Source organism: Miniopterus natalensis, chromosome 3 (genome assembly GCF_054644295.1).
Source record: "Miniopterus natalensis isolate mMinNat1 chromosome 3, mMinNat1.hap1, whole genome shotgun sequence".
Classification (NCBI taxonomy): Eukaryota; Metazoa; Chordata; class Mammalia; order Chiroptera; family Miniopteridae; genus Miniopterus; species Miniopterus natalensis.
In genome coordinates this window covers 80,665,136-80,687,378 of record NC_142083.1, presented here as the reverse complement: position 1 = coordinate 80,687,378, position 22,243 = coordinate 80,665,136, and the positions used below count along the sequence as shown (strand labels likewise).

At 39.9% G+C, this 22,243-nt stretch overlaps 1 protein-coding gene across 2 annotated transcripts in view; it reads left to right on the top strand.

Annotated features, from left to right (window-relative positions):
• The first annotated feature begins 1,490 nt into the window (after positions 1 to 1,490).
• The window catches only part of RABGEF1 (RAB guanine nucleotide exchange factor 1), a 51,616-nt gene continuing 30,863 nt past the window's right edge, over positions 1,491 to 22,243 (top strand). For both annotated transcript variants that reach the window (XM_087815622.1, XM_087815621.1), the window contains exons 1-2: positions 1,491 to 1,542; positions 20,053 to 20,238. In XM_087815622.1, coding sequence (XP_087671748.1) covers positions 20,060 to 20,238 — 179 coding nt within the window. In that variant the 5' untranslated portion in view covers positions 1,491 to 1,542; positions 20,053 to 20,059. The remainder of the gene's footprint in view (positions 1,543 to 20,052; positions 20,239 to 22,243) is intronic.

Below are 22,243 nucleotides of genomic sequence, written 5' to 3'. Positions count from 1 at the left end.
GGCTTTAATAGGTTTACTGTGCTTTGCTAAATCTTTCTTGCTCTTGAATTCCTTGTTCTCTGACAAGGACCTGGATTAGTTGAGGCCTCCCTTGGCCTTCCCCGGTGCCCCCCAGCATCATAACTAGCCTGGGAACTAAGTTTTGAGTTTTCCAATCAATGCCTGGATATAGATCAAACCTTCAGCTAACCCTCTGGACTAAGGAAATAATATTCAGGTATCCAAACTCCTGACGTCAACGATCCAGACCACCATTATCTAGAGGATTACCATCTCTGACCAAACCAGAGGCTAACGATGCAGGACTGATTCTTCTCAAGAACTTTTCGCTTGTCTTTCTTCTGCAAAATGCTCTGGGGATTGCCTAATTGTGTTTTCCATTTGCAAACTCTAAGACCCTTGAATAAATCTTTATTTCTAGCCAAAGCCTCCAGACTTTTTGAGTTCCTTTGACACAGGATACAGAGGCAGCTGCTGTTTCCAACTGCTAAAGAGAAAACCACAAGCCCAATATAACGTCACTTGTGCTGAAAGCCCATGATACTGAACCTAGATTTAATGCCTGACATAAATGCAGTTTCAACCTCTCCCAGAAACATAATCAACCCGTCTGGAACTTTCCGGTCAAGCACCTGTAAGGTCACCTGTCCCATGGGCCTTCTCTATCCCTCATAGAAGAGGTAATCTTAATGATTAAAAAAAAAAAAAAATCTTCCCATTCTCTTCCCCCAAAGAAAAGATGTCCAGGCCCCAAAAGAATCCTTTCCCCCCCTCTTTTGTTAATAGGTCCCTTGCTCCACCCTTCCCATAAAATCCTTCCATCTTGGTAGAGCCCCTCAGAGCACCCTTTGAGTTGCTAGATGGGATGCTGCCCTGTTTATGAATCACTTAACACATACCTCATGTTCAGGTATGAAAACACGACTTTTGGATCAATCAATCTCTTTAAGGTCCTTTCATTTGAACACTTTGAAAATCCTAAGATCCGTGAAGGGATGGGATTCACTGTTTTTCAGGCGGCCTCACACTCAGGGGTTGGCCACAGTCTTCTGGCCCAATGGCTCCTCTCCCGCCTCCTATTCCACGTAACCACCACGGCCCAGGACCGGCAGCACCGCGAGGCGGGGGATCCCAGAGGCAGGGACGGAGGGAAAGGGAGAGAAACGCCGGCTTCCCCGCCGGCCGCAGAACGCTCCAGCTCAGTGCTCTAGGGCGAGCCTCCCGGCCGCCGCCTCCCGGTTGCCCTCCGGCACCGCCGGCGGTTTCAGTCATCTGCCCGTCGGTCACGCCCCGCCTGGGCCTGGCTCCTCCCGGCGCAGATTTCAGGGGAACTAACCGACCGCAGAGTGTCCCGGGCCCCGGAAGTGACGTCTGTGCGTGCGTGAGGCGCACTCGCGGCGCCGGGGGCGTGGCGTGAGAGAGGGTGGGCCGCTGAGAGAGGGTGGGCCGGTGTGAGGGCGGGCTGTGGACGCGCGTAGCCCGGACCCACTCGAGAGACGCGGGGAGAGCGGCGATCTCGACGCCGGTGGATCCGCAGACGAGGTACGGAACTGACGGGCGGGGGGCCGAGCACAGCGCTGCTCTCGGCTCCGGGCGGGGGTTGCTGGGTCATCCGTCCGTTTGGTCCACCGGCCGGGGCCGTTTCGCTTCGGAGCCTCCTGTCGTCCTCCGTCCGAACTCGGGCCGGGCCGCGCGGCCCTGGCCGGCCGCCTCAGTCCTCTGGGTGCTCAGCCTGCCCGTGTCAGGCTCTGGGCGCTAAGTTCTCCACGGCCCAGCCCAACTCCGACGGGCAGACGCGTATTTCCTGGCCTCCTGCTGCCACCGGTCATCCCCTGGCGGGATGGCTTCCCTCTGGCCGGCTCCCTCCTCACTGTCCAGTCCGCGGAGTCCGACGGGGCACCTGTAGTGGCGGCCGGTCGGGTCGTGCCCCGGCGCCCTCGGGCATTCGTCTGGATTGAAAGCTCGGACCCACATCGCCATCTGGCCTTGGCAGGGAGCCGGGACTTCACGAACCCGCCTCGTTTTGGGGGAGGGATGTGTCCCGGAGCTGGGAGGGTGCTGACTTTCGCGATGCGGCGGCTTGAGGGCTGATCCTAACTAACTTTGCCCCGCGGTCGAGGACCTGGGGTTCGGAGCAGAAGTCCCTGCTTCCAAGCCGCCTGGGAGGAGAGCAGAGGTGATGCCCATTACGGAAGTTTAGTGGAGAGGGAGGGAGGGACTCAGCCGCTTTAGAGTGTAGGTCATAGACAGCTGGTGGTGTCTCAGCGCTGGTGACCCAGCCCGGCGGTTGGGAAATGTGTCAATGGGCGGTGGTAGGCTCTTGTTGCCTTTGAGATTGGATGTGCATCACTTGGGAAGTACTTGTCTTCCTTCCTTCCTTGCTTCCTTCCTCTTTCCTTCGGAGATGAAGAGTTGTTGTTGTTGTTTGGGAATAAAAAAATAGTTGTACTGTTTTTCCGTGAACCTAAAACGGCTTGGTCTATTAATTAAAATAGTTCCATCAAGGAAGCTCGCAGAGGTGCAAGAAGATTTGATTGTATTGGTAGTCCCCTTAATAAATAACGTTTGCATAAGTTACTGGTTCTTAGGCGGAATATTAAGAACTGTTCAGGATTTGAATTTTTACTGCCCTTGGAAGCAATCTTGTTTCTTCTCTCTAGAAGTTTGCCAGTTTAGGAGGGAGGGAGGGGGGGAGGGAGAGGACGAAAGGGCGGGAGGGTGAGAGCAAGAGCAAAGTAACTTTAAATACAAGGTGGTAGGTAGTGTGAGCTAAGACAGCACCCTGAGTGGCCCCTCTCACCCGAGTGACCGCAGGGTGTGGAGGGTGGAGGAAGGAGTCAGGGAATACCTTTCTGGAAGTATGGTGAAGAAATGAGTAACATTGAGACTAACAAAGTGGGGTGGGAATTTTAGCGGTAAGTGGGATGTGGGGGTGGGGCAGCTAATAGAGAAGAGGCAAATAACTATTTGGAGGTGGTTTTTGAAAAGTGAAAAAGTGCAGGGCAGAGGGCGGGGACAGATAGGGACGGAGGAGCTGGAGCTTGGTCTTTTATCTGTGTATGACTGAACCAGGGGAGGGTTATTGTGAGGTTAAAAAGGAGTTTTATGCAGATCTTAACACAGGCTGCTATGTGGCTGATGAGGATTGTGCCCAATAGTGTTTGATTATGTGCTCTTTTCTGCTTATTAAATGTTTGAATTGTATATACATTTACTAATTGTTTCTTTGTGTATGAGTGACTGACCCTGCTAATTTCTTAACTTGTGTAAACAGGAATTCTGCTTTTACCTCTTTGCATTCTAATCCAAGTTGGGCATTCACAAATGTTACATAGACTACCTGTTAACTTGAGAATTCATTGATTTCGGTTGTTATTTTTCAGTGAAAAAAATTAATCTACTTAATTTAATATCTACAGACAGAAAAACTAAGATCTTATTTGATTTACTGTGTTAGTCTTTGGCTAGAGACATAGAATTTCAGTTTTGACAGTGAGTTTAATTTTTGGCACATGTGTTTTTATTGGTTGCAAAGTAAACACCTCCAACAGAGATGACCCATTCCTAAAATGTAGGCAATACTTGTGTAATAATATCTGTCTGTTCTGTGACTCAGAATAGGAATGCTATTAAGTGGCTTCTTAAACCATAAATAAAGTTATCACACTAAAAACAAGTTTCACAGTAGAGGCCAAACACTTTGAAAGTCTTATTAAATGCTCACTTCTTTCATAAAGCATTGTAGAAACATTATGTTGTTTCATATGACTGAAATACCTTGATATAAGTTAGGCTATTGTTGAATAAACACTTAGGAGAAACAACAATTGACTTATTTTTATCTTACTTAATATTATGTAACTCATACTTTATCTGTTGGATATTTGGGTAAGGCTAAAATGCTTTCAGAAAAGGCAGATGGTGCTGCTTTCAAATTATCCAGTGAGATTCCTGTTTTTGGTGAAGTTGCTGTTGGGCTAGAAAGTGTAATTTTTATTGTATAGTAGAACATTTTTTCATGTTTCTGGTAGCTGAAGAACTGTAATTATAATCAATTAATTAAATACATATGTAAGTCAGAAGTTATCAGAATGACAAGTATGAGTTCATAAATGGGTAAATTTTACACACTAAGAGAGTGCTAAGCTTTTTATTTTCCTTAAATGACAGCAAGGAGATCACGGACATCTCTGAAGCAGGCATGTTGCAGGAGCCTTTAGAGCTCTAAATTTTGTGCTGTCCACATTAAGGAATGGTTGGCAGCATCCTCTGTGCTACACAGGGCAACTCAGAAAGAGTTGTACAAAAATCTTATGAATCATTTTTGAAGCAAGTCTAGTCAGTTCCCATTCAGAATAAATACTCAGTTGTAATTCGTTTATGGTGATTTGTTCTGTATTTTTTTTAAAAATGACTTTGGGGGATTTTTACACAGGGATATATTTATAATTTTCTGTGTGCCCTAAAGTTAAAAATACATAATGAAAGTGCTTTATTTTTATATTTCCTCTGTTGTTAGAATTTCCTAATTTTAGATATAATATTTGCTAAAACATTTTCTCCTTTTTTTTTTTTAGCACAAAAAAGATAATGCCTTTAGAAATTGAACTTATAAAATGTTTATTAATGGAGGAAAATATTTTATTGTGCTATAATTTTTTTAAGGTTATTTATTTATTTATTTTTGTTAATCCTCACCCAAGGATATTTTTTCCCATTGATTTTTTTTAAAGAAGTATTATCATTTTTAAAATATATCTTTATTCATTTCAGAGAGAGGGAGAGAAACATTAATGATGAGAGAGCCATAGATCCACTGCCTCCTGCATGCCCCCTGCTGGGGACTGAGCCTGTAACCCGGGCATGTGCCCTGACTGGGAATCCAACCTCAATCTCCTGGATCCTAGGTTGATGCTCAACCCTTGAGCCACGCCAGCCGTGCTCCATTGATTTTTAGAGAGAATGGAAGGGAGGGAGGGAGAGACAGAGACAGACGGACATCGATGTGAGAGAGACATATCGATTGATTGCCTCCAGCATGCGCTGCAGACCCAGACAGGGGATTGAACCTGCAACCCTTTGGTTCGAAGGCCAGTGCTCTAACCACTGAACCATGCTGGCCAGGGCTATGCTATAATGTTTTTTAAGTACAGCATATCATTATATCACATCTTGTTCCAGAATGGGTTCATAATGACTTACAAAGATATATACAACATATTGTTGGTAACATGCAGAAATAAGGGGTGATGAATTCAGAACTGAGGAGAAAAAGATGGAAACAGGAATAAGATCTGAACACAAAGTACTTGGACTGAGTCATAAGTATTTGTTGGAGGATCACAAATTTGACTGCTGTTTAGTAGCCAGTTCACAGGGAAATACAGGGTGGGGCAAAAGTAGGTTTACAGTTGCTCGTATGGAAAATAATAATAAATAATAACAAGAATAAAGTCTGTTTCTCCTCACAATTGTAAACCTACTTTTTCCCCACCCTGTATAATCAGTTATGGTTTAGTGACTATAAGAGAAAAAAGCCCAGTTTCTTCCTTAGGATTCCCAAAGACTCCTTGTAGTGAGAATCTCAGCTACATCCTTAAGTAAATACAGCATTCATTTCAAAGGGCTGTGTTGTGTTTTACTTTGTTTTTTAGTAAAATTCCTCATGTCTCCTTCTGTAGGTTGATGACATGATATCAAAACATAATTCAGTAAAAGCAGTTTCAGTGCTGGCAAAATAATGTGACGTACGTACTTGAGACCTCTAGACTGATTTAATTTAAGGACCTTTTTTAGATTATCTAATCTAGGTAAGTAGATGGGGATCGAACATTCTTCAGGTTACTTTCCATAAATATCTTGTTTCTCAGTGGAGCTTTTGTTAAGAATTTATTAGCAGTGGAGTTTGAGTTTGTGTTTACTGACAGGTTTTTTGAGTACATCTACTTTTTATGTTGTATGTTAATCACAGAGCCATATTTTTAGGCATGCTTTATCATGGGGGGCGGGGAGTATGAAGATAGAAGAGTCTAACAAAGACATATATTTAAATGAAAATCACTTAACATTCACACAGAGATGGGCTGAGGGGAATACCAGACAGCAGAACTGAGATTCATTTCTAGAAGTATGTTTGGGGTGTTAGCTGTGGCACAGACAGCATTGACTTGAAAAGTCCAGGCATATAATTTATTTTTTAAGAGGGGAACAGATCCATTCATCTTAGATGGAGTGTCCCGTAAATTAAATTAGTATATCTGTATTTTGCATAGGCTAAAAAGTTGCCTTTTCAGTAATAATAGTTCGTATTTATCAAGTGTTAGTGTGGGCCAGGCACTGTGCTAATAATAAACTCTTCACATGCATTATCTTACTGTCCTCTCCCTTCCTCCCTTCTTAAAAGAAAAACATAAACAAATGTGGCTCATAGCAGTAAATTTTTCGAGATCATACGAGCCATGATAGAGATTTGAACTCAGGTAGTCTGACTGACTTTGTAGTCTGCACCTAACTATGGCTTTATGCTACCTAAGGTGGACTAGACTGGGCCTACAAGAAAGGGCTGGACCCATTCTGGAAAAAGAGTTAATAGAAGTAAACACATTGGAAGTATCAGAACCCACCATTACAAAAGGGCCTTGGATGGTTCTGGATCTTCCCATCCAGAAAATGGGCTGGGAGCTACAAGTTCAGGGCACTGGGCCATGGTTTGTAAAGACGGAGGGAAAAAAATGCATCTTCTAGGCATCCATCAGGACTGGAGAAGTGGGAATATTATTTTAAGTATTTGCTTGCACCTAAAATGCATATATTTTTTCTTTCATTTGCTATTAATTTGTCTCATGAGCTGAGGAAGCCGTAATGATATTTATAAAGATAGTGTGCCATTCTGGAAAAAAAGGTTTGTGTTTATATATTAGAGTAAAATGTTAGCTGGTGAGCTCACCATTATGATACGAGATGAATTTTGGTTATACTTTTGTAGTCACATTGCTAGATGTATGTTTTCTTAAATCTCATTCTGTGTTTTATTAGGAATTCTATTGCATTAGAGTTGTACAGATAAGCAAACCATTATTTATTGTGAGTTTTTGTATGAGACTATTCCAGGTAATCCAGATCATTTTATTTTGAAGTATTGTAGTTCCTACAGAAAGTAGAGAACACCCTTATTCATCCTTAACCGGTAAACAATGGGTGGAACAGTCCTTGCCTAAATATAGTTAGGTAGCATAGTGATTCCTTAATTGCTTTTCCATAGAGCTTTTGACATTGTTTTGTTTTGTTTTAATTTATTTTTATTGTTGAGGGTTTGACATTGTTTTTTAAATGTATCCTGAAAAAAGAGTTGGGCTAGTGACCAAAGATTTGAATAGGATATTATAAGAAGATGCAAATTAAAAAATCTGAAAACAATATCAAAACTATTGGCTGATGAAATAGAATGGCTCAAGTCCATTGTAATTAGCATCCCAGGAAGTAAGGTGCTTGGTTTCTATTTAGCAGATTGGGTTATATTTTTATTTGTATAAATTTATTAGCCATTGTAATTGGGGTTGTGTGATAAGTGTATAGATTTTATTTGTGTAGGGTTTCAAATGTTATATAGTCATGAATGGATACATCTTAAATACCACTTTTGAGAAATAATCAGATGGCAGTGTTTTCATACCTATATGCTAACTGCTGATACTTATACAAAACATCAGTATGATATGTTACCTGTCTCAGAAAATAGAATGTCTGATGACAGAGACAGTATTGAAATTCGGTATTTAAGTCCTTTGCATATCAGCTGTATTGAGTAGACAATACTTTCTCCCAAGGGCCTGCTTTTGTTCTTGGACATATTTGAAAACAAATTGCAGATAGATTTTTGCTGTTGTTACCCATAAGAAGTTGTAGGCTATTTCCTTAAAGAAGAATTTTTGCCTTTTTAGTACTTTGGTTTATTAACTGAATATAAATGAATTATATATACATATGTAAAGAATCTCAACTTTATTTATATGAAATAAAATAGTGCTTGAGAAATAAGTTGATTCTTTTGAAGTTTAAAGTTCTTAGATTCTGACAGAAACACTGATCAGGAGGCTGAATTTTCTACTGCTACCCTCATTGAGCCCAGAAGAGTGTATAGTGACAAAAATGAAAGAAACCTGTCTATGCAGGTACTTTTCCAGTCTTCTGAATAAATCATTTAATAAATTTAGAAAACATCTATTGCAGGGGTAGGGAACCTTTTTTCTGCCAAGGGCCATTTGGATGTTTATAACATCATTCACAGGCCATACAAAATTATCAACTTAAAAATTAGTTATGAAAAAAGCTCCTAGATTTATTGAATTTTGAGTCCTGCCTGTGGTTGCCTTGGCAGGGCCAAACCAAATGATTTAGTGGGCCGTAAGGAGCCTGTGGACTGGACATTCCCCACCCCGATCTGTTGAGTACTCACTCTGTTCCTGGCACTATGCTAATGTGTCTACCAACATGGAATGGACATGTAAGCAAGTATTTGACAAATAATCAGATGGCAGTGTTTTCATATCTGTATGCTAGTTGCTGTAAGTAGTATGTAAGTGTTATAATAACTGTATTTATAAAATGCTATGGGAACCAAAGAGAGAATTACTATTCCTTTTGTGGGAAAGGGGGAATTAGGTGTTATCTGAACAAGGTGGGACTTGAACGTGGACAAACAGAGGGGTATTCTAGACTTGTTCATAAATTAGACAACCATGTAATTTATTATTCAAAGCAGATTGCTTTTGAGGATGAAAGGGGTTCCAGGACAGTGGGCTTATGCCAGGACTATTCTAACTGGGATATATGCTTACCCTATTTGTAAAGAGCAGGCGATGCTGTGAACCTACATCACCTTGACAGTTCTTTGTCAACTTGTGGAAAACTCATTTATTTTAGTTATTTATAGAGTTTACAGCAATTCTTATTGGATGGTTTATTAGTTTCCCAGGGATGCTGTAACAAATTATCACAAACTGGGTAGCTTAAAAAAACAGAAATTTATTCTTTCATAGTTCTGGAGTTTAGAACTCTGAAATCAAGGTATCAGCAGAGCCATGCCCTCTGAAGCTCTAGGGAAGATGATTGCTGGCAGTCCTTGGAGTTCTTGGCTTACAGTTGCATCACGTGGCCTGTGTGTGTATCTCTCTCAGAGCCTTGTCCCAGTTAATCTCAGTCATTGGATTTAGAGCCCATCCTGATCCAGTTTGACCTCATTTTAACTAATTACGTCTGCAAAGATCCTATCCACATCAGGTTACATTCACAGTATTGGGGATCAATCTATTTTTGGTGGGAACACAAGTCAACCTACAACAGATGGGATGGTTTTAGCAGCTTTTGAAAGTTTCTGCAGTTTAATTGGATTAAAATTTTTATGCACAAGGCGCTTCTCAAAAGCCTAAGACATAATACAAATATTTATTTGAGCTTTCTAATAAATATGAATAAATATGTTTTCAATCCAGGCTATTCCTTTTTGTCTTTCCTGTCTCAGAGCTATGTGAATCACTTTGCCCAGCCACAGCAACTGGCTAAGGGGGAAATGGCTGCAGCATAGCTAAAACTAAGATATAACTTAAAAAAAAATCTTTAATTGTTAAAACCACTTTATATATTACAGTTTGTTGTTACTTTAAAGTAGAGTTAAGAAATAATTTTTGGTTGGTTACTTATTAAGTAAATTGCCCAGTTGGGGGATTAGCAATGCTTCTGTGGAAGAAGGGTAGACATGGTTGAAGTAGACTAATGCAGCAGGTTATTTTGCATGTAATTTTGAGTTATTAGCCTAGAATATGGCATGCTCAGATTGGAGTTTATAGTTTCACTTAACTTGAAGACAAGGGTGTGATTTAGTACAATAGAAAATTGTTGTCTAGAATTCATTCCTTAAGAATGCTGCTCTGCTGGCTCAGCTCATTCCAGCAGCATAAACTCTGCATTCTGTTCCAGGGTTTATTATTTGGAATTATTTGGGCAGGCTAGTGTTTGGATACTTTGTTTTGTTATATTTAACATTGGAACTTTGCCACTGATTTTCTCTGTGACGTTCACCTTCATTTTGGGAGCAATGTATTAAAGTTGGTGAAACTTGGGTACAGATTTGAAACACTATATCTTTTTTGTTTTGTTTTAAATCTTCACCCCAGGATATGTTTATTGACTTTAGGGGGGAGAAACATAGATATGAGAGAGAGACATCAATTGGTTGCCTCGCATACACACCCAGACTGAGGATCAAACCCACAACCTAGGTATGTGCCCTGACCAGGAATTGAACCCGCGACCTTTCAGTGTATAGGAAGACGCTCCAACCAACTAGCTACCCTAGCCAGGGTTGAAACAAACACTAAGTCTTTGATCCAGACTATAGTGTCTTCATAACATAAAGTCAAAGACTAAGAGATAATATAAATAAAAAGAGCATCTGTAAAAAGAAAAAAGAATGACATAGAAAAATGAGCAAAGAACATGAACAGTTAAATTCCTCAAGGAAGCCGGGCCGGCATGGCTCCTGTTTTTTCCTAACTGAAAAGGATAATGCTGCCTATAGCTCAGATGCCTGATCTGGGTGCACTGACTGTACCTCCTTTGCCCCACTGAAACAGCTGTTATCACCAACTACATAACCTTTCAAATCATGACATGCACTTTTGGTGGTTCACTTTTTTGTTTTCCATACTTAGAAACAGAAATGATCTGAGTGGTATGTTTAACTGTCTGATACACATTGGTTCAATCATAGGTGTTTTTATTTTAAAATTTTTATTGGAATTAAAAAAACCTTTAATTTGAAATTACAGATTAACAGGAAGTTGCAAAGATAATACAGAGAGGTACTATGTACTCTTCATCCACTTTTCCCCAGTGGTTACATCTTACATAACTATTGTACAATACCAAAACAAAGAAATTGATATCTATACAGTGTGTGTGTGTAGTTCTGTGTCATTTTATCATGTGTAGATTCCTGTAACCACCACCATAGTCAAGATCCAGACCATTCTATTACCAATAAGACCTCCCTCAAGCCACCCCTTTATAATCACACTCTGTGTCAATAGTCCCCCAAACTGTCCCAGTTTGTTTTATTACAGTGCAATGATACAAAGCAGGATCAATACAGGAAAACGGTGCAATTAGCAAAGTTTGGAGGATACCAGGTTTGAACTTGTGAGTCTTTTCCCAGTGGAGTTGCTCAGGGTGCATTTAACCTCTAGTAACAAACTGTAGCAACATACATGATGTGTTTTCTGTTAGGGAAACTGGCTTAAACCTAGGGTTCCAGGATTTTTATTGGGGGCTGGTCACATAGCTACAAGTGTCTTCATGATTGACTACAGTTCTATAACTTCAGTCCTGAGAAGGAACTCCATACAGTTTGCACAGACTGGACAAGCTGGTATAGTGTGGTTCAAGGCTCCAAGCATACAAAACATCCTTATCAGTTAGTACATAAGGACACCCCAAGACCTTCGTGCCCAGGAGCCAGCCAAGAGCCAGTCACACAAGCATGCCCTTCTAAGAATATACATGATTTGAGCAACTCAGGCCTGCTTAGCTAACTCTTTCCTGCACACCTTTCCTTACCCTCCCTTGTTGGAAACAGATTGGATATGGAGAAACAATGCTGAGCCCAGGGTGAAGGTAAGGGTTGGGTAGGTTGGGGTAGGTACTACTTTAGAGAGAGTGGCCAGGGAAGCCCTTTCTGAAAGTGCAACATGAAAGCTGAGACCTAAATGATGAAAGAGAAATCACCATATGAACAGCTAATAGTACAGCATTCTAGGCATTAAAACACCTATATAAAGGAGGCCTATAACAGTTTTCTGTTGTTGCTATAACAAATTACCACAAACTTAGCAGCTTAAAACACCACCCATTTATTATCTCAAAGTTCTGTAAGTTGAGAGCTCCTGGCCCAGCTCAGCTGGGTGCTCTGTTAAGGACCTCAAGAGGTCAAAAAATTTTTTTAATTTTTTAAAAAATATATCTTTATTGATTTCAGAGAGGAAAGGAGAGGGAGAGAGAGATAGAAACATCAATGATGAGAGAGTCATTGATCAGCTGCCTCTTGCACGCCCCCGACTGGGGATCGAGCCCGCAATCCGGGCATGTGCCCTGACCGGGAACCCAGCCCCGATCGCCTGGATCCTAGGTCGACGCTCAACCGCTGAGCCACGCCCGGCTGGGCAAGAGGTCAAAATTAAGGTGTCAGCCAGCCTGGGCTCTTATCTGGAAGCTGTGGGGAGAACCTGCTTCCAGGCATACTCATGTTGGCAGAATTGAGTTCCAAGTGATTATAGGACTGAATTCTTCATTTCTTTGCTGGCTGTCAACCAGGGGTCATTCTCAGCTTCTAGAAGCCACCCACATTCCTTGGCTTATAGTCTCTCCACTTTCAAAGCCAACAGTAGTGCTCTCACATTCCATTATACCCTCCTCCTCTGATTTTTATTTTAAAAACTTTATTGGGGTATAATTCACTCATTTAAAGGGCACAATTCAGTAGCAATCATCACCATAACCAACCTCAGAACATTTTCATCACCTCAATAAGAAACCCCATACCCTTTAGCTATCTCTTTTACTCCCATCCTCTCCCCTTCAGTCCTAAGCAACCCCTATCTACTTTCTGTCTTTGTCGATTTCTCTGTTCTGGGTGTTCACATGAATGGGGTCATATGATATGTGGTCTTTTTTGACGGGTTTCTTTCACTTAGTATCATGTTTTCAAGGTTAATTGTGACGTATCAGTACTTAATTCCTCTTTATGACTGAGTAATAACTACATTGTGTGATATACTACATTTTGTTTATCCATTCATCAGTTGATGGACATTTGGGTTGTTTCCACCTTTTGGCTATTATGGATAATGCTGCTATAAATATTCATGTACAAGTTTCTGTGTAGACAAAAGTTTTCATTTCTCTTAGGTAAATATCTTGGAGTAGACTTGCCGGGTCATATGGTAACTGTTCATTTGTTTGAGGAACTGTCAGATGGTTTCCAAAAGTAGCTGCACCATTTTACATTCCCACCAGCAGTGTATGAGGCTCCTCATCCTTGTTAACACTTGTTACTATCTGACTTTTTATCCTACTGGATGTGAAGTAGTATCTTGTGGCTTTGATTTACGTTTCCCTGATGATCGATGAATTCAAACATATATGCATGTGCACTTACTGATCATTTGTATAACTTCCTTGGGGAAATATCTATTCAGATCTTTTACCCATTAAAAAATTAGGTTATTTATTTTTAAAAATTGAGTTACAACAGTTCTTTATATTATATTCTGAATAGAAGTTCTTTATCAGATACATGATTTGCAAATATTTTCTTCCATTTTGTTTGTTATCTTTTCACTTTTTAAAAACTTTTAAAATTGAGTTTATTGGGGTGACATTGATTAATAAAATGATACAGGTTTCAGGTGTACAATTCTATAATATATCATCTGTATATTGTGTTGTGTGTTCACCCCATGCCAAGTCTCCTTCCATCACCCTTTATTGCCCCACACCCTCTTCTACCTACCCCTGGCCCCTTTCGCTCTGGTAATCACCATACTGTTGTCTGTCTTTTCACTTTCTTGATGAAGTCCTTGGAAGCACAGAATTTCTAATTCTGATGAAATACAATTTATTTGTCTTTTCTTTTGTTGCTCTTGTTTTTGGTGTCATATCTAAGAATCCTTTTCTAAGAGTTTTATAGTTTTAGCTTTTGCGTTCAGGTCTTTGATCCATTTTGAATTAATTTTTGTGTATGGTGTGAGGTTAAGGTGTGACTTCATTCTTTTGCATGTGGCTATTCAATTGTCCCAGTACCATTGGTTGAAAAGATTCTTCTTTTTTCATTGGGTAGTCTTGGTATCCTTGTGGTGAGCATAAATATGTGGGCTTATTTCTGATCTCATAATTCTATACCACTGATGCATGTCTATCCTTGTACCACACTGCTTTGATTATCATGGCTTTTTGGTAAGTTTTGAAATTGGGACGTGTAAGGCCTCCTACATTCTTTTTCAAGACTGTTTTGCTTATTCTGGGTTCCTGTCCTCTTTTGCATTTAGGGCTCATGTGCTTATATTGTGCCTACCTGGATAATCCAGGATAATCTCCCTATTTTAAGGCCAGCTGATTAGTAACCATAATTATCTGCAAAGTCTTGTGTTTTTTTTAACCGTGTAAGGTAACATAATCACAGATGTAATATCAGAGAGCAAAGGTCATGGGGCTCAAGGCACGTGGGACTTAGATTTGAGAAATGGTTGAGAATGGTAGGAGCAGAAGTTAACAGAGAGATATGAATGGAAGTTTTAGAAATATTAATTTCTCTGAAGTCACATTTCTAATAAGTGGTAGAGCTGGGATTTGAATGCAGATTTGACTGATCATTATGGTCTTATGTCCACACCAAATTGTTGTTTCTAGTCTCATAGCTACTGTTATTGTTTTTATTTTAATACCTCTTGAGCTCTTAGTCTATGCTAAGTAGTCTTCACAGTAATCCTGTTATCTTTTTCTAGCTCTAGAATAGTACCTGGACATGTCTTTGGGTGCAGATAAATAGGCTCTATTGGAATAAATATAAGAAAATAAGAAAAGAACAGTGGGGGAATCAAGGATTGTATCTCAGAATCTGAGGGTAGGCAGGCAACTGAACTTTAGGAATGGACTGAAACTGAGAAATGGAAACCTCTCAGGACCTAGAGAGTATTTTTCTTCTGCCATTTTTCTCTGCTTCTTGGTGTGTATCTATTTTACTCTGCAGACTGATTATCCGGTTACTCAGGTCACTTGATGGAAGATGGTCATGCCACACTAACTCCATCATTCAAGAGCGTCCATCATGCAAGAGAACAGCCTAGATTAGTCTCATTTCTAAAACTTCTGTTTGGGTCACATTCCATCTCGGGTTCAATCAGCTGTGGCCCTGAAGTGGCAGGTATACAAAAATGGCTGCTGGTGCCTATCTTTGTGGGTTGGGGTAACAGTTCCCCAAGAAAAGGGAGGTCACTGGCACATGTGCTAGACAGACTCTCTAAAATGTGTTCATTTTAGTAACACAGAACTGTGCTATAGTTTTTGTAGTATAAAAATTTTAAAACTTATTGGATTGATATAAGGAAAAATGGGTATTTCTTTTTGCCCATTCCTCTTGGAACTGAAGAAAGGAGGGACCCCAGGATGGTAATGGAGAAAGATTAGCTCAGACTCTCAAAATAGTTTGATGGAACTCAGGACTTAGTATAACTACAGGCTCTAGTGATGTTCCTGACTTACTGCCTTTTTGATTGAACAAATCATAACTTCGCAGCCTCAGTGTCTTCATCTTTATTGTAAAAGGAGAAAGTAGATGGTCTTTAAAGTTTCTTCAATTTAATACTCTAGACTCTGGCTAGATTTAGTTACTCTTCCTTTCTACCCCAACCTCGTCTACTAAATAAGTATGTTAAATCTAAATACTGTCCTTGGAGGACTTTAATCTTGGAGAGGCAGTAAAGAGTATTTGTAAACTTTCAAGTCTCCCTGCCATGTCTCATTAGTTAATTGTTATAGATCCCACCTGCAAAGTGTGTTGCCACCACTCCCCGTTCCATTCCTACCTGTATTACCTCTTTTGTTTTAACTTCTTATTGTAGTTGTCTCTTGATTACTGTCCCTGTCTCTTGTTCTGCACTTTCCCCCCAATCCAACCTAGAAATTGCCTCTCAGGTTTTTATTTTTAATCATACAGTAAAATTGAATGTTGGGGGAATGTATTGTTCTATGACTTTTAAAACATGTATAGATTTAAGTAAACACCTCCATAACCAGAATACAGAATAGTTCCATCACCTCCAAAAAACTTTTTTACTATTTTTTTATAGACATCCTCTCCCCAATCCTAGTTCCTAATAAACACTGATCATACGATATGTAAACTTTTAAAACTGGCTTCATTCACTTAGCATAAAGCCTTTGGGATTCACCCAAGTTTTGACTATGTCGATACTGCCCCCCCTTTTTCCCCCCTAGAAACATCTATTGTACTAGAAGTAAAAAGACTTGCCCTTTGTCCTTTTTGTTTTTAAAGTGTTTATTTGTAGATTAAACAGTACGTTAGACATGTACTGTATATAAGAAAGGTTAAAGAGAATCATTTGGGGGTCTCAGACAGGTTAATTCAATTTACATTATTTCTAATGGGAAAAAATGATTTGGTTTCAGACAGCCTTCCAGAACGAAATATGTTTGAGAACTGAGGTTCCACCGTGCTTTTTTTGTTCCCTAGGTTCTCGTCTTTCCTCTGACCAGAAAATGGTGAAGTTAGTTACCCTACTCTGTCATGTATACTCTACTTCCATGACTGTCTGCACATTTGGGGCCAAGAAATGAGAGGATAGAGTAGTGGGGAAAATTGATAGTTCCCCTTGCTCAGAGTTTGGTTTCTGCAGTCTGTCTTTTCAGCCATTGCTGTTGCATGCGGTTGCTTGGCTGCTGTGCCTCAAGAGAAGGTAGAAAAACAATAAAATTGAGGGATTTTCATATTTTCTCTGACTGTTAGGAGCTCCTTTTCTCCTTCCTTGAGCCCTAACTAGAGGCGCTGTCTCTGTGCCTTGGTGTGCGCTTCTGGCTGGCTCAGTGATACTGGTGGGGAAAATGATAAATTCATTGAGGTTTTGGTGATATATTGAATTCTGGTCATCTTCCCCAATTCTCTTCCCTTTTTGCCTTTGAGAATTCCCAAAAATAGTGCTCAGTGCATACCATGCAAGTTTTACAGCTGAACTAAATCTCCAGAGTCTTCATGTGGCCCTGATGTCTGTGTTCAGTTTTTTTTTCTTGTTTTTTTAATGCTTGACTTCCTTCCAGGGGTCACCCCTGTGCTTGCATACCTTACCGCTTGGCCCACAAAGAATTTATGCGCAAACGCTGCTAGCCAGTAAGGCTTCCTTCCACTCTGGCGACTGGAGCCTCTGCATACACAGAGGAGACATGAGAGACGCTAGCAGAAGGAGCTGGTGGCTTGAAGTTTAAATGCATTCCTTGGCTAACACGTTGGTTCAGCAGCAGACAGAAAGTTTTGTCCATTTTTATAGTTGATTTTGGCGGGGGGGGGAGGATTTATTGTCCACTTTATCAGGATATAAGACGGAACTTCATCTCTCAAGTTTTTTAAAAAAAATGTTTTCATTGGTTTTTTTTGTTTTTTTTGTTTTGAGAGAAAGAGAGAGGAAGGGAGAGAGGGAGAAACATGGATTGCTGCCTCCTGCACGGCCCCCCACTGGGGATTAGGCCTGCAACCTGGGCATGTGCCCTGACCAGGTATTGAATCAGCAACCTCTCAGTGCAAGGGACAGTGCTCTGCCAACTGAGCCACACCGACCCAGGCCATCTCTCAAGTTGTAATGTCTTAAAATAGAGATCTTATCATGATGTCCCCTTTTCAGGAGCTTTCAGTGATGCTTCAATCCAGGCTTTATGGCCTGGAGTTTTTAAAAGCCATCATATTTGACTTCACACCTAACATCTTCACTTAACCTCTTGTATATACCACATCGTTCATGCTCTACATTTGCTTTCCAGTTTCTCAGTTTTTTGTAAAAGATGTTTTTCCTGTGTAGAATGTCCTTCCATTTTTGTATCATTTCTCCAAGACCCTCTAAGTTTCAACTCCAAGCTCTTCAAGGTCTACATCTCCACTCCCTGGCCCAAGTGGTCTCTTCATATTCCCCGAGTCTTTTTCCTGCCCCACAGTTTTATAGCATTATCTTTCTGCACTGCACAGTACGCCTGTTTTTTCGGTTATGAACTTCCTGAGGGGAAGGACATGTTCTATCAGTTGTATTAACAATTCTCTCTAGTTCAGTTCTGTGCACACAGTTGGCACTTAGTGTTTGCATTAAATTATGGTAGGATCTGCAAGATACTGGACTTAATTTTGTCCAGACGTGAGTTTCTTGAATACATGCTGTGGAGTGCCACTTTTTTCTGTGCTTGTTTGGCAGTTTGTTTATGGGAAGAAGAATGAGGACCATTTAATTCTCTGAATTTAAATGGAAATTGTTGGGTAGCAATTTATAATACAATCCTGGTGCTATGATCAAATAAGATAGTATGGTAGAAAAGAAAACAGACTTAGGAACTTGCTTTAAGGTATTATTTCAAATTTTAACTCTAACATGTGTTACCTTAGACAGGTACCTGATCTCTTCAAGCTTTGCTTATTCATCTTTGAAATGGGGATACTAATTCCTTGGCTTTGATGAATAAATGATTTTATATTTTATAAGTACTCAGCACAAGTAGGTTTTCTACAACTGTTTATCCCACTCTGTCTAAACCAGTATTACCTATTCCTGTATACTAGCAGAGTGAGAGCCCCTCTTGCCCCCCCCCCACCTTTTCAGAGTTCTTTAGGTGGTTCTTCCTTACTCTCTCAACAACTGTAACATGGTAGCAGCAAGAATAAAATAGAGATTAGTAAAATGAGTCAAGCTAACAGGATTGGTAAGATCCTGTCAATTGCCAGAGATGAAGACTACCTACCTTACCACATTCAACTTGCCAAGTAAGGAATCTTGCTAGAGGATAGCTTTGCAGAAAATTCAAATTATTTTGCCGATAGTCTAAAAAGGAAAGTCATAGCTAAAAATTTCTCTGGTTTCATAATCAATTTACGACACATTTTTAAATTGGTTTCTCCTTCTGACTTTATATCTTACATAAGTCCTCAAACTTGTATCAAATATTAAAGGAAAGCTTATTCACTATTTAAATGAAGGCTGAGTAGAAAACAGCCCTTTCTCCATATGCAAGTTAAAACTACATATTGAGTACCTTACCACCATACTGTGTTGTGTCGGGACTATAAAGCAGCTCCTCAGGATGCTTCTAGTCCAGATGGGAGGAAGTCAAACATAGAAATGATTCTTTCTAATGAAGTAGAATGGATATAACTGGTTCCTAAATAAGCAGTGTTATGAGAATGGAGACTCAGTGTTAATTTTGGGTGGAAGGAAGCTCACGGGAAGCTTCACTGAAGAGATGGCCCTTAAAATGAGCTTTCAATAGTGAGTCATCTTTGAAAAAGCAGAAGAAAAGTATAGGAAATAATTCTAGGCTAAGGCAAAAACATGTATGGTTTGTTTAGGAGATGGTCATATGATTGAGTATTACTGTGCTCAGGGATGTGAGTTGAGTTTGGACAAGTAGATTGGCGACAATGTGGTACAAGAATTTTGGAAGCTCACCTGGTTTTGAATCCCTTCTCATTTGCTTGTTTTTAGAAAATTTACTTACTTTTGAAAACCTCTCTGAATCTCAGGTTTCACATCTAATAAAATGGAGATAATGTTTACTTTGATTGTTTGTTTGTTTGCCACAAATAATTATATTAAGCACAATATTGTGTATGTAGTGAGTGATGGCAAATAGGCTCATGTTAATTTGTCTGAGATTGCTGAGGGCCCTGAATGCCTTCTCAAAGAGTTTAGATTGTTCTGATGCTTTAATTATATTTGTTTTCTTGGTAAATGTTGAATTATTTCATTTGAGACAAAGTATTCACTTTTATATCACTCTATTGATTGTTTTCTGTGCAGTTTTTAAGTTTGCTATAGCCCCATTTATCTATTTTTACTTTTGTTACTTGTGCTTTTGGTGTAATATCCAAGAAACTGTTGCCAAATCCATTGCCATGAAGTTTTCCCCCTATGTTTTCTTCTAGGAATTTTATAGTTTTATGTTTTATGGTTAGATCTTTAATACAATATTACTCCTTTCTTAAAATGTCCGTCATATCATTGGGCAGTGAATAAGAAGTCTTTTTCTTTAATATGACTGTGTCAGGAATTTGCTGTATTTAAACTGTATTTACCCTTCCTCTTTTTTCCCCTCCTCCTTCTCTCCCTTTTTTTCCTTCTCTTCTTCCCTTCCCAATAGCTTGAGGATATGGACTTATTTTGGGGGGTCTTAATTGCTATGCTGATAGAATAATTCATTTTCAACAAACTTTCTCGTTTGTTACTTGATTAACAGGAAGAAGATGAGCCTTAAATCTGAACGCCGAGGAATTCATGTGGATCAATCAGAGCTCCTCTGCAAGAAAGGATGTGGTTACTATGGCAACCCTGCTTGGCAGGGCTTCTGTTCCAAGTGCTGGAGGGAGGAGTACCACAAAGCCAGGCAGAAGCAGATTCAGGAGGATTGGGAACTGGCAGAGCGGTAAAAAGTCTTAACTAGGGGTGGTTTTACAGTGATATAACCGGATACATAGTACTGTCATTGTGTGAATACATTTTTTTCTCCTCTGATTTGAGCTATCAGCAAGTCAGCCTAATATTGAGAGAAATAGATTTTTCCCCTCTTCTCAGTCAACATTTAATGAATAGCTTTCAGTGACTTCATTTTCTTTTGTCTTACCATTTAAGTATTTTGTGTTTGAAGTGTGTGAGTTCAATATAGACAATAAGCTTTTTGGAGTAGGAAAATGGAGATGAACGTACCTCATGGTAGAGGCTAACTGAGGTAATATCTATGATGCACCTAGCACAGGGCTTGGCACATGGCTTTTTTTCAAGCATTGTTTTCCCCATTTTTTGATATATCCAGCATGGCATCTGGCACAGTCATAAACATGCAGTAGTAGAAATCGGTTGATTTGTGGGTGCAGGGGTGATTCAACCTGTGTGCTAGGAAGGACATGAAAATTTAACTTTTCCAAAATGGGGTTTGTAGTTCAGAAGTATTATTTGAGATATTTGTATTATCCAGAGATATGATTATAATAAAAATTAAAAGATGGCATAGCTGGTGAGCATAGGAACTAATAAAATGCTACAAATAATGTTAATCCTTTGCCAGAGCATCCTAGAAACTACAGCTTCTCAAGAAAAGAAAGTCAAACTGAACTCTTACAGCTTTGGCTAGTTTTATATCTAATCAGTCACATTTGTTGCGTGACTGATTTGCTAGCATCTGTGAACTCACAGAATTATAAAGTACATTCAATGCTTTCAGTGACTTCATGGTCAATCAGAGAGAAAATACATACATAGAACATTAACTATTTCCTCAGGTTTCTCACTGCACTCCTGATATTCTCAGTAGCTGATCTATTTCATGAAGAAAGTAGAGGCTACTAAGCATGAATTCTCTTAGCTTTCTCCTCTCTTCACATCAAAATGTACTAATATCGCCCTGACCGATGTGGCTCAGTTGGGCGTCGTCCCAGGTACCAAAAGGTTGCTGGTTTGATTCCCAGTCAGGGCTCATGGCTGGGTTGCCAGTTAGATCCCCGCTAGGGGGTATGCAGGAGGCAGCCAATCCATGTTTTGCTATCACGCTGATCTCTTTCTCTCTCCCCCTCCCTTCCTCTCCTCTTAAAAGTCAATTTTAAAAAATGTACTAATATCTATATTACCTTCTATTTTGTCTCAGAGAAAGATGTATCCCTGTTCCATCCTCAACCTCTCCCTGTGATTTTGTTGCTGTTTCTTAATCCTTTCAATTGTAATCTCACTTGAGGTTTCCTATAGCACAATTTCTCAAATTTGAACAGGCATGAGAATCATCTGGAAATCTTGTAACAATAATGATTGCTTGCCTGGTCGGTGTAACTCAGTGGTTGAGCGTCAACCCAGGGAACAAGAGGTCATGGTTTGATTCCCGGTCAGGGCACATGCCCGGGTTGCAGGCTCAATCCCCAGTAGGGGGCATGCAGGAGGCAGCTGATCGATGATTCTCTCTCATCGTTGATGTTTCTATCTCTCTCCCTTTCTCTCTAAAAATCAATAAAAACATATTTTAAAAAAAAAATAATGATTGCTGGACCTCACCCCCAGAGTCCTTAACTTTATTAGGTTTGGAGTGTGGCTCGAAAATGTACATTTCTAATAAATTCCTTGGTGATGCTGATGCTACTGTTTGGGGAATCACACTTTGAGTACCATTGTTCTATAGATAGCCTTTGAGATTTATTTATTATAAATACCTCAAACTCAGCAGGTCCACGGCCAGAGTTACTGTTTTTATTTAATCCCCACTTTCAACATTTTCTCCTGATCCACTTTCTGTATCAGTTAATGATAATTTATTCAATTATCTAAAAAAACATCGGAGTCATTTTTTTTTAATCCTCACCTGAGGATATTTTTTTCCATTGATTTCCAGAGAGAGTAGAAGGAGGAGGGGGATAGAGAGAAACATCAATGTGAGAGAGACATGCCCC